The following is a 13,721-nucleotide window of genomic DNA, read 5'->3' on the forward strand; positions in this document are numbered from 1 at the left end:
GCCAGGCATGGTGGCGGGCACCTGTAGTCCCAGCTACTCAGGAGGCTGAGGCAGGAGAACGGCGTGAACCCAGAAGGCAGACCTTGCAGTGAGCTGAGATAGTGCCACTGCACTTCAGCCTGGGCAACAGAGCGAGACTCCGTCTCAAAAAAAAAAAAAAAAATTACCACAAAAATTATCTGGGCATGGTGGCACAGAGCTGTAATCCCAGCTACTCAGGAGGGTGAGGCATAAGGATCGCTTGAGCCTGGAAGGCAGAGGTTACAGTAAGCCAAGATCGTACCATTGCACTCCAGTCTAGGCAACAAACCAAGACTGTGTCTCAAAAAAAAAAAAATTTTTTTATAAAATAAAAACACTATTAACTGCAAGACACATTATTTTATCTTCTGCTAAGAAAAAATGCTGCCAATTAACACAATACCCTGTCACTTAGAATTTTTATTTATACTTATTAAAAGAGTTATTTTAAACTTATTTAGTCAGAGTTCAGCATATATTACTTCTATGCATAATAAAAAAAGATAAATGAAATTAGTGTACAAATGGGTCATATTCAGAGTTGAACTCTTCTGAATCATTTTTTTTAATCAGTCATTGATATCCATATTTTTCCACAAATTACCATCCTCCATGCTATCAAAAAAGCCCAGGTGATCCAACATTTGTATGCCAACCATTGTCTCTGGGATTTTCTTACAAGCCTGCTGATACCCATTCCACAAGTTCCATGCATGAAGAGGCAATGACAACTGCATCACAGCCTAAAAGAACCATAAGACGCATCTTGATTTCAGAAATGTAAGAATGTAAAAAAATGTGCTTCTTGTAATTCATGAAACACAGTAACTTCCTTTTGTACCTTGAATAAGACAAAATTCTTCCTGGACTTCAGTTTTCCAATAATAACAGTAGCTACCAATGCTAAATACCTACCATTCTTGGCATTTCACCTGTCTCATTTTACTTCGCAGAAAAGCAAAAAGGTCAATATTAATCTTGTTTCACACATATAAAATACCGAAACTCAGAAAAGCTAAGCCACTTGTCCAAGATTACCCAGCTAATAAGCAGCAGAGCTGGGTTTCAATCTATGGCCTACCTTCGAAGTTCTTATTCTTTCCATTACCAGTGGTTCTCAAAATTAAGTGCACATAAAAAACTCAGGTGAGGACCGGCATGTGGCTCACGCCTGTAATCCCAGCACTTTGGCAGGCTGAGACAGGTGGATTGCTTGAGCCCGGGAGTTTGAGACCAGCCTGGGCAACATGGCCAAACCCATCTCTACAAAAAAAAAACACAAAAATTAGCTGGGCATGGTGGTGTGCACCTGTAGTCCTAACTACTCCGGAGGCTGGGTCAGAGGATTGCTTGATTCCAGAAGGTGGAGACTGCAGTGAGCCATGATCATGCCCCTGCACTCCAGTCTGGGTGACAGAATGAAACTGTATCAGAAAAAAAAAAGAAAGAAAAGAAACTCAAGTGATTCTTCCATAGAATGGGAAAAAAATACTGCATATATTTGCAAATCATATATTTGCAAATCTGGTAAGTTATAAAGAACTCTTAAAACTCAATAAAAACAATTTTTTTAATGGGCAAAGCATCTGATAGACATTTCTTCAAAGAAAATATACAAATGGCCAATAAGCATATGAAAAAATGCTCACCATCATAAGCTGTTGGAAAAATGCTAGTCAAAGCCACTTACAATATCACTTCACATCCACTAGAATGCCTATAATCAAAAAGACAGACAATAACATGCACTGGCCATGATGTGGAGAAATAGGAACCATCATGTATTACTGCTGGTGGGAATATAAAATGGAGCAGCTATTTTGGAAAACAGTTTCAAAGTTCCTCAAAAAGTTAAACAGAGTTATATGACCCAGACATTCCATTTTTAGGTATATATCCAAGAGAAAAACATATATCCATACAAAAACTTGTACATGAATGTTCACAGCAGCATTATTAATAATAGTAAAAAGTAGAAACAACCCAAATCTCTGTCAACTGATGAAGGGATTAATAAAATGTGTCATATGCATACAATGGGATATTATTTGGCAATAAAAAGGAATGAAGTAATGATACTACAACCTGACGAATCTTGAAAACATTATGCCAGGCTGGGCGCGGTGGCTCACGCCTATAATCCCAGCACTTTGGGAGGCCAAGGCAGGTGGATCACTTGAGGTCAAAAGATGGCAAAACCCCATCTCTACTAAACCTCACTGAGGTTTTGAGATGGCAAAACCCCATCGCTACTAAAAATACAAAAATTAGCTGGGCATGGTGGCAGGTACCTGTAAACCCAGGTACTCAGGAGGCTGACATAGGTGAAATGCATGAACCCGGGAGGCGGAGGTTGTAGTGAGCCGGGATTGGGCCACTGCACTCCAGTCTGAGTGAAACAGAGAAACTCTGTCTCAAAAAAAAAAGAAAGAAAGAAAAAAAAGGAACCATTATGCTAAAATAACCCAGTCACAAGAAACTACAATGTTACAGAATTCCATTGATATAGATTCCATTTCTGTGGATACAGAAAGTAGATAAGTGGTTGCTTAAGGCTGGAGAGGGTGATGGGGAGCAACTGCTAATGGGTACCAAGTTTCTTTTAGGGGGAACTAAAACATTTTAAATTGGTGTGATGATTGTACAACCCTAAGGAAAAAAAAAAACAAAAAACGTTGAATGGTACACTTTAAATGGGATATGTAATCATATACGACATGCAGTCGCATCATGTAACTTACATGGTATGTACATTGTATATAAATAAAGCCTTTGGAAGAAAAAAAAAAAACTCTAGATCAGATTAGATTACGTCTAAGATCTTTCTAGATAACAACAGTCTCTGAGACACTGAAAAAAGGTCTCAGCATCACGCACAGTGGCTCATACCTGTAACCCCAATACTTCGGGAGGTCAAGGTGGGAGGATCACTTGAGCCCAGGAGTTCAAGACCAGTTCGGGCAATATAGTGAAACCCTGTCTCTACAAAAAATACAAAATTAGCCAGGCATGGTGGTGCATGCCTGTGGTCCCAGCTACTCAGGAGGCTGAGGTAGAAGGATCACTTAAGTCTGGGAGATCAATACTGCAGGGAGCCATGATAACACCACTGTGCTCCAGCTTGGGTGACAGAATGAGAACCTGTCTCAAAAAAAAAAAGTCTCAGAACATCCATAAACAGACCTCGGAATCCAATCTCCCGTGACTCCTGGGAATCTACAGTTCAGAGAAAGTAACACACAGTACAGTAATTCCTCATTTGAGGTCTCTAGACCACCAGATGTCTGCAAAGGCAGGACAGGTGCTTCTTGAGCCAGTTTCAATTCTTCAGAACATCTATAAGAAATCACATATTCAGCCTTCTCTGGGGTAAAGTTTTTTAAGTGTCTTTGACTTTGGCTAAACTCACATTAACAGTTTGAAAATAGTGATTTAGAGCTGACTGACAGCTCAATGTATAAAAAAATAAGAAAACAAATTGTTCCCTGATAATATACTGTTTTTTGGGGGGAGGGTTGTTTTTTGGTTTTTGGGTTTTTCTGAGACAGTGTCTAGCTCTGTCGCTCAGGCTGGAGTGCTATGGCACTATCTCAGCTCACTGCAACCTCCACGTCCTAGGTTCAAGTGATTCTCCTGCCTCAGCCTCTCAAGTAACTAAAGTAGCTAGGATTATAGGTGTGTGCCACCATGCCCAGCTAATTTTTGTATTTTTGGTAGAGACAGGGTTTCACCATGTTGGCCAGGCTGGTCTCAAACCCCTGACCTCAAGTGATCCACCCGCCTCGGCCTCCCAAAGTGCTGGGATCACAGGCATGAGCCACCGCACCCAGACTCCTGATAATATATTATACTTTTTGATAGGCAAAATATTTTTTACAACTGGACTCATGATGAGTTCCTTGGTTAAAAGCTTGGGAAACACAGATACATGGGACAGTACGGTAGTATGGAAATCAGGACAAATAGCTTAGAGTCCTCACAAATATAATTCACTTCATTTCACTGTGCCTCAGTTTCCACTTTCATCTATAAAATGAACATACATATTATTCACCTGACTAAAATTCAATAATTTTTCCATATTATAGACCTCCTTAAAATGTCTTCTAAGAAGGTAGTTCTTTTTTTTTTTTTTTTTTGAGACGGAGTCTCGCTCTGTCGCCCAGGCTGGAGTGCTGTGGCCGGATCTAAGCTCACTGCAAGCTCCGCCTCCTGGGTTTACGCCATTCTCCCGCCTCAGCCTCCCGAGTAGCTGGGACTACAGGCGCCCGCCACCCCGCCCGGCTAATTTTTTATATTTTTTAGTAGAGACGGAGTTTCACCGTGTTAGCCAGGATGGTCTCGATCTCCTGACCTCGTGATCCGCCCGTCTCGGCCTCCCAAAGTGCTGGGATTACAGGCTTGAGCCACGGCGCCCGGCCAGAAGGTAGTTCTTTATATTCTGGGTCACTGCAAAAATTTTCTTAACTGACTCTACTCAGCACAGCATAGGATAAACAATTCTAAGAAGTATGGCCGGGCGCGGTGGCTCAAGCCTGCAATCCCAGCACTTTGGGAGGCCGAGATGGGCGGATCAGGAGGTCAAGAGATCGACACCATCCTGGCTAACACGGTGAAACCCCGTCTCTACTAAAAATACAAAAAACTAGCCGGGCGGGGTGGCGGGCGCCTGTAGTCCCAGCTACTCGGGAGGCTGAGGCGGGAGAACGGAGTAAACCCGGGAGGCGGAGCTTGCAGTGAGCTGAGATCTGGCCACTGCACTCCAGCCTGGGCGACAGAGCAAGACTCTGTCTCAAAAAAAAAAAAAAAGAAGTACACAGATTCTAGTATGTAGAAACTTATTGTAAGTGGTCTTAAAAAGCAAAGAGAAAAAAATATAATAATAAACTAAAAAGAAAGTAGACTACTTGTCTACTGCTGATAGCAAAAGTCAACAGAAAACACATCAGTATAAAACCTCCCCAAAGCACGGAATGTCCCGATTAACAACAAATTAGTTGTCTTTTCATCTCATACTTCATTCCCAAAATACTAGCTTCCAAATGCCATCCACAGAACAAATGAACTGAAGAAGGGGAGGAGAACAAAGGAGAAAAACTGTATCATAATTGGTTTCCTGTCCTCGAAATTCCAAAAGATAAAAACTGGGGACCGTGGGGGTGGGTTGCAGCAGTAGTGGCTCACTTCTGTAATCCCAGCACTTTGGGAGGCAGAAGTGGGAGAATCACTTGAGCCCAGGAGTTCAAGACCAGCATGGGCAACAAACAAACCCTGTCTCTACAAAATTTTTAAAATAAGCCAGTTGTGACGGCATATGCCTATAGTCCTAGGTACTCGGGAGGCTAAGGCAGGAGGATTGCCTGAACCCAGGAGGACAAAGACATAGTGAGCTAAGATCACACCACTGCATTCCAGCCTGGGCAACAGAGCAAGACTCTTGTCTCTTAAGAAAAAAAAAAAAAATGAAAGAAAGAAAGAAGAAGGGATGTAAGGAGGAAGAAATAGATAAAATTCAGCATAAAATTATATTTACAGTCTAATGTGCTGTGTATTTTTTTTTTTTAACTTTTTTCAATGTCATAAAAACTTTTGACATTTTCTCAGGCTGAGCACAGTGGCTTGACAGTAGGATTACTTGAGCCCAGAAGTTCAAGACCAGTCTGAGTAACACAGTGAGACCCCATTTCTACAAAAAATACAAAAATTAGCCGCACACCTGGAGTCTCAGCTACCCTGGAGGATGAGATGGGAGGATCGCTTGAGCTTGGGAGGAGAGGTTGCAGTAAGCAGAGATCACACCACTGCATTCCAGCTTGGGCAACAGAGTGAGACTCTGCCTCAAATTAAACATATATATATTATATATATATATATATATACTACTAATGTCTTTAAGAATAAAAAAGCTATTGGTACTTTTCTGAGTGAATTCATACTTACTTAAATTGAGCATAAAACTGGCAAGAGGCACTGGTGAGAAGGAGTACTAATCTCAAAAGAGGAAAAGCAAGCAAGATCCTTTACAACTTAATTCATATAAAAACCCAAGTTGGGGCCGGGCGCAGTGGCTCATGCCTGTAATCCTAGCATTTGGGAGGTTGAGGCGGGAGGATCACTTAGGTCAGGAGTTCAAAAGCAGCCTGGCCAACATGGTGAAACTCAGCCTCTACTAACAATACAAAAAAATTAGCCAGGTGTGGTGGCAGGTGTGGTGGCAGCTACTAGGGAGGCTGAGGCAGGTGAATTGCTTGAACCCAGGAGGCAGAGGTTGCAGTGAGCTGAGATTGTACCACTGCACTCCAGCCTGGCCAACAGAGCAAGACTTCGTCTCAAAAACAAAAAAACACCCAAGTTCAGAGATTTCCAATGAACTTTTAAAAAATCATTCCACTTGCTAGAGCAGACAAAAGAAGCCAGATCACTTCCTTCCTCAGGCAACTGAAGTTATCATGAATACCAAGAGAAGGCAAGTTTCAACTTTTTCAATACTGTCTTTGAAAAAAAAAAAAAAAAAGCAAATCAGAAACCTAAACTCTTGTTTTTATAGTAGGTAATACAGTATCCTATTCACAACTCTATGAGAATGAAAGGATTCATTCCATTAAGTTAATATAGATAGAAGAACATACTAACTCCTTCAAACAAATAACCTGTTAATCCTTGGAGCACCAACAATCTCTGCCTTTATATATTATATACTCTACAACAAACAGGATAGTGTATTTAAAGTGATCACATGAACCAAAGTATATAACACAAGCTCAACAGAGGCCCCCATGCCACCCTACAGAGTGTATACAGTATCTCACCCAAGAAAAAATAAGATACATTTAAATATGGCCAGTCACATTCATTTGACAAGGGTATAAAAATACAAAAATGAGTAATAGCCCATAACTTCAAAGACTTCACCTGAGGGAGGATGCCAGAAGCATGTGCAAAAATCAAAATCCTTTGAGATCACAGAGAACAAGGAACTTGCAGTTATTGGTAATCAAGAATTTGTCAGGTGAAAAAGTGGAAGGGTACCAACAGGCAAAGACAACAGCATACACAGAGGTATGAATGTAGACTGCACAATTAGACAACCTGATGTCCCAAGTGACCAGAGCTGGGGGAAGAAAGAGGAAGGATGCATGGGCATGAAATGGTAGCAACCAAGCCAGGAAAGGAAGCTTGCAGGTGGGTTGCAGAGAACCATATATACTATGACAAGGTGTTTGGCCTTTATCTAGAAGGCCACAGAGGAGTGATCTATAATAATGTTTTTAGAAAGCTAACTGGTGGTAATGTGGAAGAAATATTTAAAAGGAGAGATGGGAGATGGAAGATATAAGGACACTACGGCAATAATTAGGATACTAGTATAATGCAAGCCAAATGTGATAGATCAGCAATCATACAAACTAAGCAACAGGAACAGGAGCAAGAGACTATATCAACTTAGCTTAGATGTGTGCCATATCTCACATGCATTGTGATTTGATCTATACAACCTTGGGGAACAGAGGCCATTATTGCCCCTTTTTACAAATGAGAAAAATTAAGTTTATAAAGATTAATTCATTTTCCACAAGTCAGCACAGATACCAGGACACAAATTCAGGACTGTCTGGCTGCAGTGTCCATATTCTTTACCATAAGCTCCTGCACCAAGCTACAGACAATAGGGGGAAATGCAGACAAAATGCAATCAAGAAGTCTTTAGAAGACACAATCAACAGGAATTATTACAACCACTGACCACCGATACCCTAACACGGGATCTTCACTTACAAACTAATTCTGCCTTCCTGAACTGCTTCTGAAAATTTATTACTTTCTTCATCTAGAGATTTCTTAGTTTGCTTAATAAGTTAAAAACCTTAAACTTTTAACCACATCAAGAGTTTCAGATATCTCACACAGGAATTTTTTTTTTTTTCTTTTGAGACAGGGTCTCACTCTGTTGCCCAGTTTGGAGTGCAGTGGTGCCATCTCAGCTCACTGCAACCTCCACCTACTGGGTTCAAGCAATTCTTCTGCCTCAGCCTCCCAAGTAGCTAGGACTACAGGCGCACGCCACCATGCCTGGCTAATTTTTGTATTTTTAGTAGAGACAGTGTTTCACCATGTTGGCCAGGCTGGTCTCAAACTCCTGACCTCAGGTGATCTGCCCACCTCAGCCTGCCAAAGTGCTGGGATTACAGGTGTGAGCCACCACGCATGGCCTCGCATAGGAATTTTTAAGTCTAAATATTTTCTTATGGTTATAACAAGGGAGAAAAGACAAATACAGAATTAAAATTGCAATTTTCAGTCAGAAAACAACAATCTTGATATATCCAGATTGGATGAGAATAGATTTATATGCCTTAGTCAGAAACCCTGAAGACACGTATACAACAGAAATGCTTATAGTGCCTAAATATAGGAGAGGAAAAAAGGAAATTCTTAAAACTAAAATCTTTGGGCTACAAACAGCAATCCAAACACATAATTTTATCATAACACCATCGAGTTAATATTTTTCATGAAACCAACATGAAGTTAGTGTACTACCAGAAAACTAGGTAACTGATAAGGCTTACAGACCCAATTCCAATTTGATAAATGTATTACAAAAGGGAAATAAGAATTGCAGCCACTCTTGTTCCACCATGCAAATCATCTCCCATTCTGGACGAAAATCTTTGTTGAACTGTCAGTCTATATTAAAAGACTGTTAAATAAGCGGTATTTCTTTCATTAAGTCATCCATCCCTCTAGGAAGAAAGATACTGATTTTCACAATATTAGCAAGATGTCTTAGCTATTCAAAGTTATCTTGACTATGAATATGAGTAACCTCAATAATAAAATAAAATATGATAAACACACTTCTCACTAAATTTGGCACTCAACGACAAAGTTGTATTTGTCATGTTCTAACCCAGTGAGAGCATATAATCATCTGGGGTTGACTGGCTCACCCCCAGATATTAACCATTAACCACAAGTGTTGGTTTAAAAATCTAACTGTGTAAAACTGTTAAGGTCAATAAAATGATTGTTACAGTTCTGTGGAAAGATTATTTAAACAAGAATCTTTAATTATTATAATTTGACTAATAAGACTTTTAAGGTCCTTGTTTTTTCCAAATACTATGTGTGCACTATAGGTCCCCCACTGAAGGAAAAAGTTTGTATTGTGTTAGTTCCAGTTCTAATTTCCAGCTGAGTCAAAGTTCTAACAGCCTTAAAGCAGGAAATCCAAAAGGAAATTCCATCATCAGTTCCTGGGGCTTGGTAACTCAAAGCTTCTTTGAAACAGAGAAATAGAAGTCCTTGAACTATTTACTATAGCCTTACCTCATATCTTCAAGCAAATCACATTCTGCTTGATGTTTGCCTTGAAGTTTTGTCATCTGCTCAACTTGAATGTTTTTCAGTTCTTGGGTAATTTTCACCTAAAATACACCATATATTTATGAAGGTCTTTTTACAAATTTAACCCAAAAAAATTGCTTAAGGAAAATACATCTGTCAGAATATGTCTCTTGCTCGCCTCTCCCCTGAAGGCCATAAATCCATTATTCGCCGTCTAGTTTTATTTACTGAAGATACTTACTTAATGAAAAATTAAAGCCAAATAGCATGAACAGAGGTTTAATGAAAATACACGACTATAAATATTACAAACTAAAGACACGCAAAATAAACTGCCAGTCATTCCATTTCATACACAAGCTCAAACCATGTCTAGGTCTTCCTAGAGTTTTAAAAGGGGCTGTCTTCTATTTCTAAAAAAGATTCAAAGACATTAACCACCAGGAGAGGCGAGCAGAGTGTGGATGGGGGCTGGGAGCCTAAGAGTGCCTGATACCCAATGACCAATATTTACACAATCATGATAATATGCATGAGTCGACTACATAAATTACTCCATAACGGCTGCGAAAAAGCACACTGTCTCAGAATGATGCCCTCGACTTGCTGACAGTGCATCAAATCACAATCTCTTTCTCACAAAGGAGAAAGCAAAAGTGACCTTCCAGCGTATGCAGTGCTTTTAAACTACCCCGGCAAGCTGATCCCGGTAGAGGCTCCACTTCAAACAGCGAGAACAGCAAATGCCTGCTGGCCAGAGAGCCTCGCCCGCGAGGCCGGGCCCCAGGGTTCGAAGTTACGGTGGGTCTGGAATCTCGGCCTCAGGAGTGGGACCACCCGGAGGGGTGGGGATACATGTTCGAAAGAAAATGACTCACTTAAATGGAGAAACCCGGATTAGGAAAGAGAGAAAGCAGAGGCAGCAGACATGGGTGAGTTAGGCGTTAGGCAAATGTTTGCCCACGAGGGGAGGACAGAACGGCCTCATCCACCCAGTGCCCAGAGTAGACATTCAGTATCCATCTGTAGGATTAAAAAGACAAGGACACAGCCTCGACCCCTGGGAAAGCCGGGGAAGGGCGCAGCGGGGAGGCTGATGACAAGCAGGGTGCATCCGTCACTCCCACCCTGGTCATCCAACCCCGGATCGCAGTGCACACGCCACGCACCTCCCGGGCCCGGTACTCGCTTTTCAGAAGACAGCACTACAGCCTCCTCGCCCCTCAGTCGGGAGCGAGGCAGGACCCGTCTATCCTTAATTTATTTTCCCTCGGGGTGAGGAGGCGGTGACTATTCCAACTTCTTTTCGGCCGCCCCGTAGGAAAAGCAGGCCAAACCCTAAGGCTAGGCTAGAAACAAATCCCCCGCAAATTTGCAAACGGGCGGGGCTGGCGACATGCGGCTGGAGGGTTCCAAGCTGGTGCAGACTAAACAATCACACACGCACAAGGCTCTGCAAAGCTGCCGGGGCGTCCCCGCCTCCCCCTCGGTGCAGCCTGGAGAATGCACTTTGCAGCGGGCAACACTGCCACGCTCGCGCACACACACAAATGCACACCCGAAACTCTTGTGAAATGTCTGGGGGTCTCCTGCGTAGAGGACGGACGAGCCCCGGCGGCCCCTCTGTCGGAAAGGCAACTCACGAGCACGCCCCCCACCTGGAGCCGGCAGCAAGTCGGTGACAAGCCCAAGGCGAGGGCGGTCACGGCCCCTTGCGGGAGGGGGAGGGGGCGCAGCGGTCGCCCCAGCCGCGTTCCGCGTACGCATCTCTCCGAACCCCAAAGCCCACCAACTGCGCCCTTACCTTCCTCGGCGGCGGCTGCATGATGCTGAAGGGACATCAATCCTCCCCGACGGCAGCCTTAGCAAGGACCAGGAGGAGGAGGGCCGGAGAGGAGGGGACGGCCCAGCAAGCAAGCGCGTGTGTGAAAGGAGAGCCCAAGAAGCAGGACTTGCCCCGAAGGGAGCAGGCCGGCGGGCGGCAGGAGGACCCCGGCCAGAGAGCGAGTGTGAGGAGAAGGGGGAGGAGCGCCGGGAAGGCTTGGGGCCCGGGCGGCCCGGGGGTGTGTGAGGAAGGAGGCGGAGACGGTGAAGGGGCGGGGGCCCCGGGAGCGGGGGCGCGAGGGTCTCAGCCGGCCGGGCGGCGGGTGAGCCGCAGCAGAATTGTCCGCGCTCCCGGTCCGCCGCCTGCTGGGCCGCTCCTGGCGGACGCAGCGGCCCCCACCCCACCCACTCAGGCGGCCCGGCCCTCGCTGGGCCTAACGCCCCCGCCCGTCCGGGAGGAGGAAGGTGGTGCCGCGCTCCCCACTAGAGCTCCACCACTCAGGCCGCGGGAATTTCCGGCCTCGCCGCGCGGCGCAGCGCCCCGCTCCGGCTGTTGAGGGAACCGCTCCGTCCAGAGCGGGGTTCGAGGGGCCGGTACGCGCTGCCGGTAGGGAGCGAGGCCACGGCACAGGGCTTCGTACCGCGGCAGGGGAAGGGGGGAGCTAACGGATTGGTCGGCGGGTGGGAGGTGTAGAAACGCCGGCGCCACGCGAAAATCCCCCCTTTCTCTCCGAGAGTGGCACGTTCCAGACGCCTCCTGGCCTCCCTCCCCCACGCTGAGAGCCAGCCGGGGGCTTCCCGCGCGCTTTCCCGCCAGCTCGCCCCGGCGCGCGTCTCCGCTCGGGGGCGCGCACGTGGGCGGGAGAGGGCTCCGCGCCGACGCACGCGCAGAGGCCGCCCCCGTCTCCTGCCCGCCTTTGCGGCTGCAGTGTGTGTGTGTATGTGTCGGGGGGCGACGCTCTCAGGGAAATGTTTGCAGTGGGGAGGGGGTCAGCATCCCTGTGGGATACAGAATTCTGGCGTTTGCTTCCTCTCAGCCCCTCAACACCCCACTCTTCCTACCAACTAGATGTGCGCGAGAGGGGCGAGCAAGGACGAGTCGCTTTGCGGCTGGCCGCAGGTGCCAGGCCATTGCGATTGTAGGGCGGAAAGGCAATTGCTCTGCAAAGGAAACGGCGGCACTCTACTGCAGGGCATTCAAGTCAAAGATCACTGACTGCGCTGAGAGGGAACCGAGAGAACGTTTAGGCCGAGGCCCCCATTTCACAGGCGGGGAGGCAAGTGCCCATAGAGGGAAGCCTTTCTGAGGGTTACACAGCAGGACTAGAATCTCTGCGTCAGGAAGGGTTCTATGGGTTATTTTAAAAAAAGAAACAGGTGCAGGATAATAGGCACGAGGAAAAGTAGAGGAGGCAGGAGAGGCCATAGAGGAAGCCCTTGTCTGGGAGTCAGGATCTCTGGGTGCCAGTCCACTTTGCCTACCCCTAACAGGCTAGGTGAGCTCGGGCTTCCTTATCTGCCAGTGAAAGTGCTTATCTAAGCAGTGCACCCCACCACCACACATGAACCTTCCTGCTCTGTTCAGACCATCTACAGGGAGGGTTATTGGCCTCCCTTGGGGTCCTCAGAAGAAGAATACCTCTTCCCCATGCCCAGGGAGTTTTTTTGAGTCACGGGGCTGTGTGGAGGCTGAGGGGGATTACTCCACCGTTTTTTCAGAAGTTGAGATCCCAGACAGCTGTTCTCAGAAGTGCAGTCAGGCCTAAGAGGAAGGTGAATGAGGCCTGGAGAGACAAGTAACTTCCCGGGTGACCACATGGCCAGAAATTGAAAAGGTGGAACTTAAACCCAGGTTGTTTACATTGAGTTAGGCTAGATTCTTGTACAGAAAAGTGATAGAGTTGTGTTTTGAGTCAGATTAATCTAGAGCTGTGTATGAACTAGGAGACTAGTCTTGCTATTTCTGGGTTCAAAAGTTAGCCCTTCACCAGAATCCTTAATTAAATCAGGGAAGGCCTGGGGCAAAGGGACAGGTGGATGGAGGCCTAGGGCCCTGACAGCTGTGGGGTGGCAGCTAGAGCCCAGGCCACAGGTACCCTAGGCTGGGCTCCAGTCTCAGCTCCACCACCAATTTTTTGTGAAGGCTTGAGCTAGTCAATTCACTTATTTCAGCCTTGTTTCCTCACTTGTAAAATGGAGGTATAATGCTAACCTCATAGGCTTGCTGTATTGAATAGAATTTCTCCTACCACAGGGCCTGGCATGTAGTGCTTAGTAAGTGCTTGTTGATTCATCATTCATTCAAAAAATACTTGCTAAGGTCCTGCTTTGTTCCAAGCCTGTGCCAGGCACTGGGGTTCTAGAGATGAGCAAGATAGAATCAGCCTTCACCAAGACTGAGTTCCAGACCAACCATTCCTTGAATGACACTGGGCTAGTGGAAGAGGTGTAACACAGTACTTGGCCCGGATGCAGTGTCATGCACATAGCAAGTGCTTAACAAAGATTTGCTGAATCCTAGTCTTGGG

The 13,721-nt window shown here is 45.4% G+C and overlaps 2 protein-coding genes across 2 annotated transcripts in view; both read right to left on the minus strand.

The window, feature by feature from the left end:
• Positions 1-11,308, minus strand: part of FCHSD2 (FCH and double SH3 domains 2) — a 332,679-nt gene extending 321,371 nt beyond the window's left edge. The window contains exons 1-2 of the mRNA XM_033206003.1: positions 11,174-11,308; positions 9,352-9,449 (exon numbers count right to left, since the gene is read on the minus strand). Coding sequence (XP_033061894.1) covers positions 9,352-9,449; positions 11,174-11,194 — 119 coding nt within the window. The 5' untranslated portion in view covers positions 11,195-11,308. The remainder of the gene's footprint in view (positions 1-9,351; positions 9,450-11,173) is intronic.
• Positions 11,197-12,325, minus strand: LOC117081336 (basic proline-rich protein-like; the record flags this gene model as incomplete). The annotated part of the gene is made up of 3 exons (XM_033207145.1): positions 12,256-12,325; positions 11,792-12,153; positions 11,197-11,676 (listed from the first exon to the last, which is right to left on the minus strand). Coding segments are annotated over exons 1-3 (912 nt in total), but the record flags the coding sequence as incomplete, so codon positions are not given.
• Between the last annotated feature and the right edge of the window lie 1,396 nt (positions 12,326-13,721).

Source organism: Trachypithecus francoisi, unplaced genomic scaffold (assembly GCF_009764315.1).
Source record: "Trachypithecus francoisi isolate TF-2019V2 unplaced genomic scaffold, Tfra_2.0 Lachesis_group8, whole genome shotgun sequence".
Taxonomy (NCBI): Eukaryota; Metazoa; Chordata; class Mammalia; order Primates; family Cercopithecidae; genus Trachypithecus; species Trachypithecus francoisi.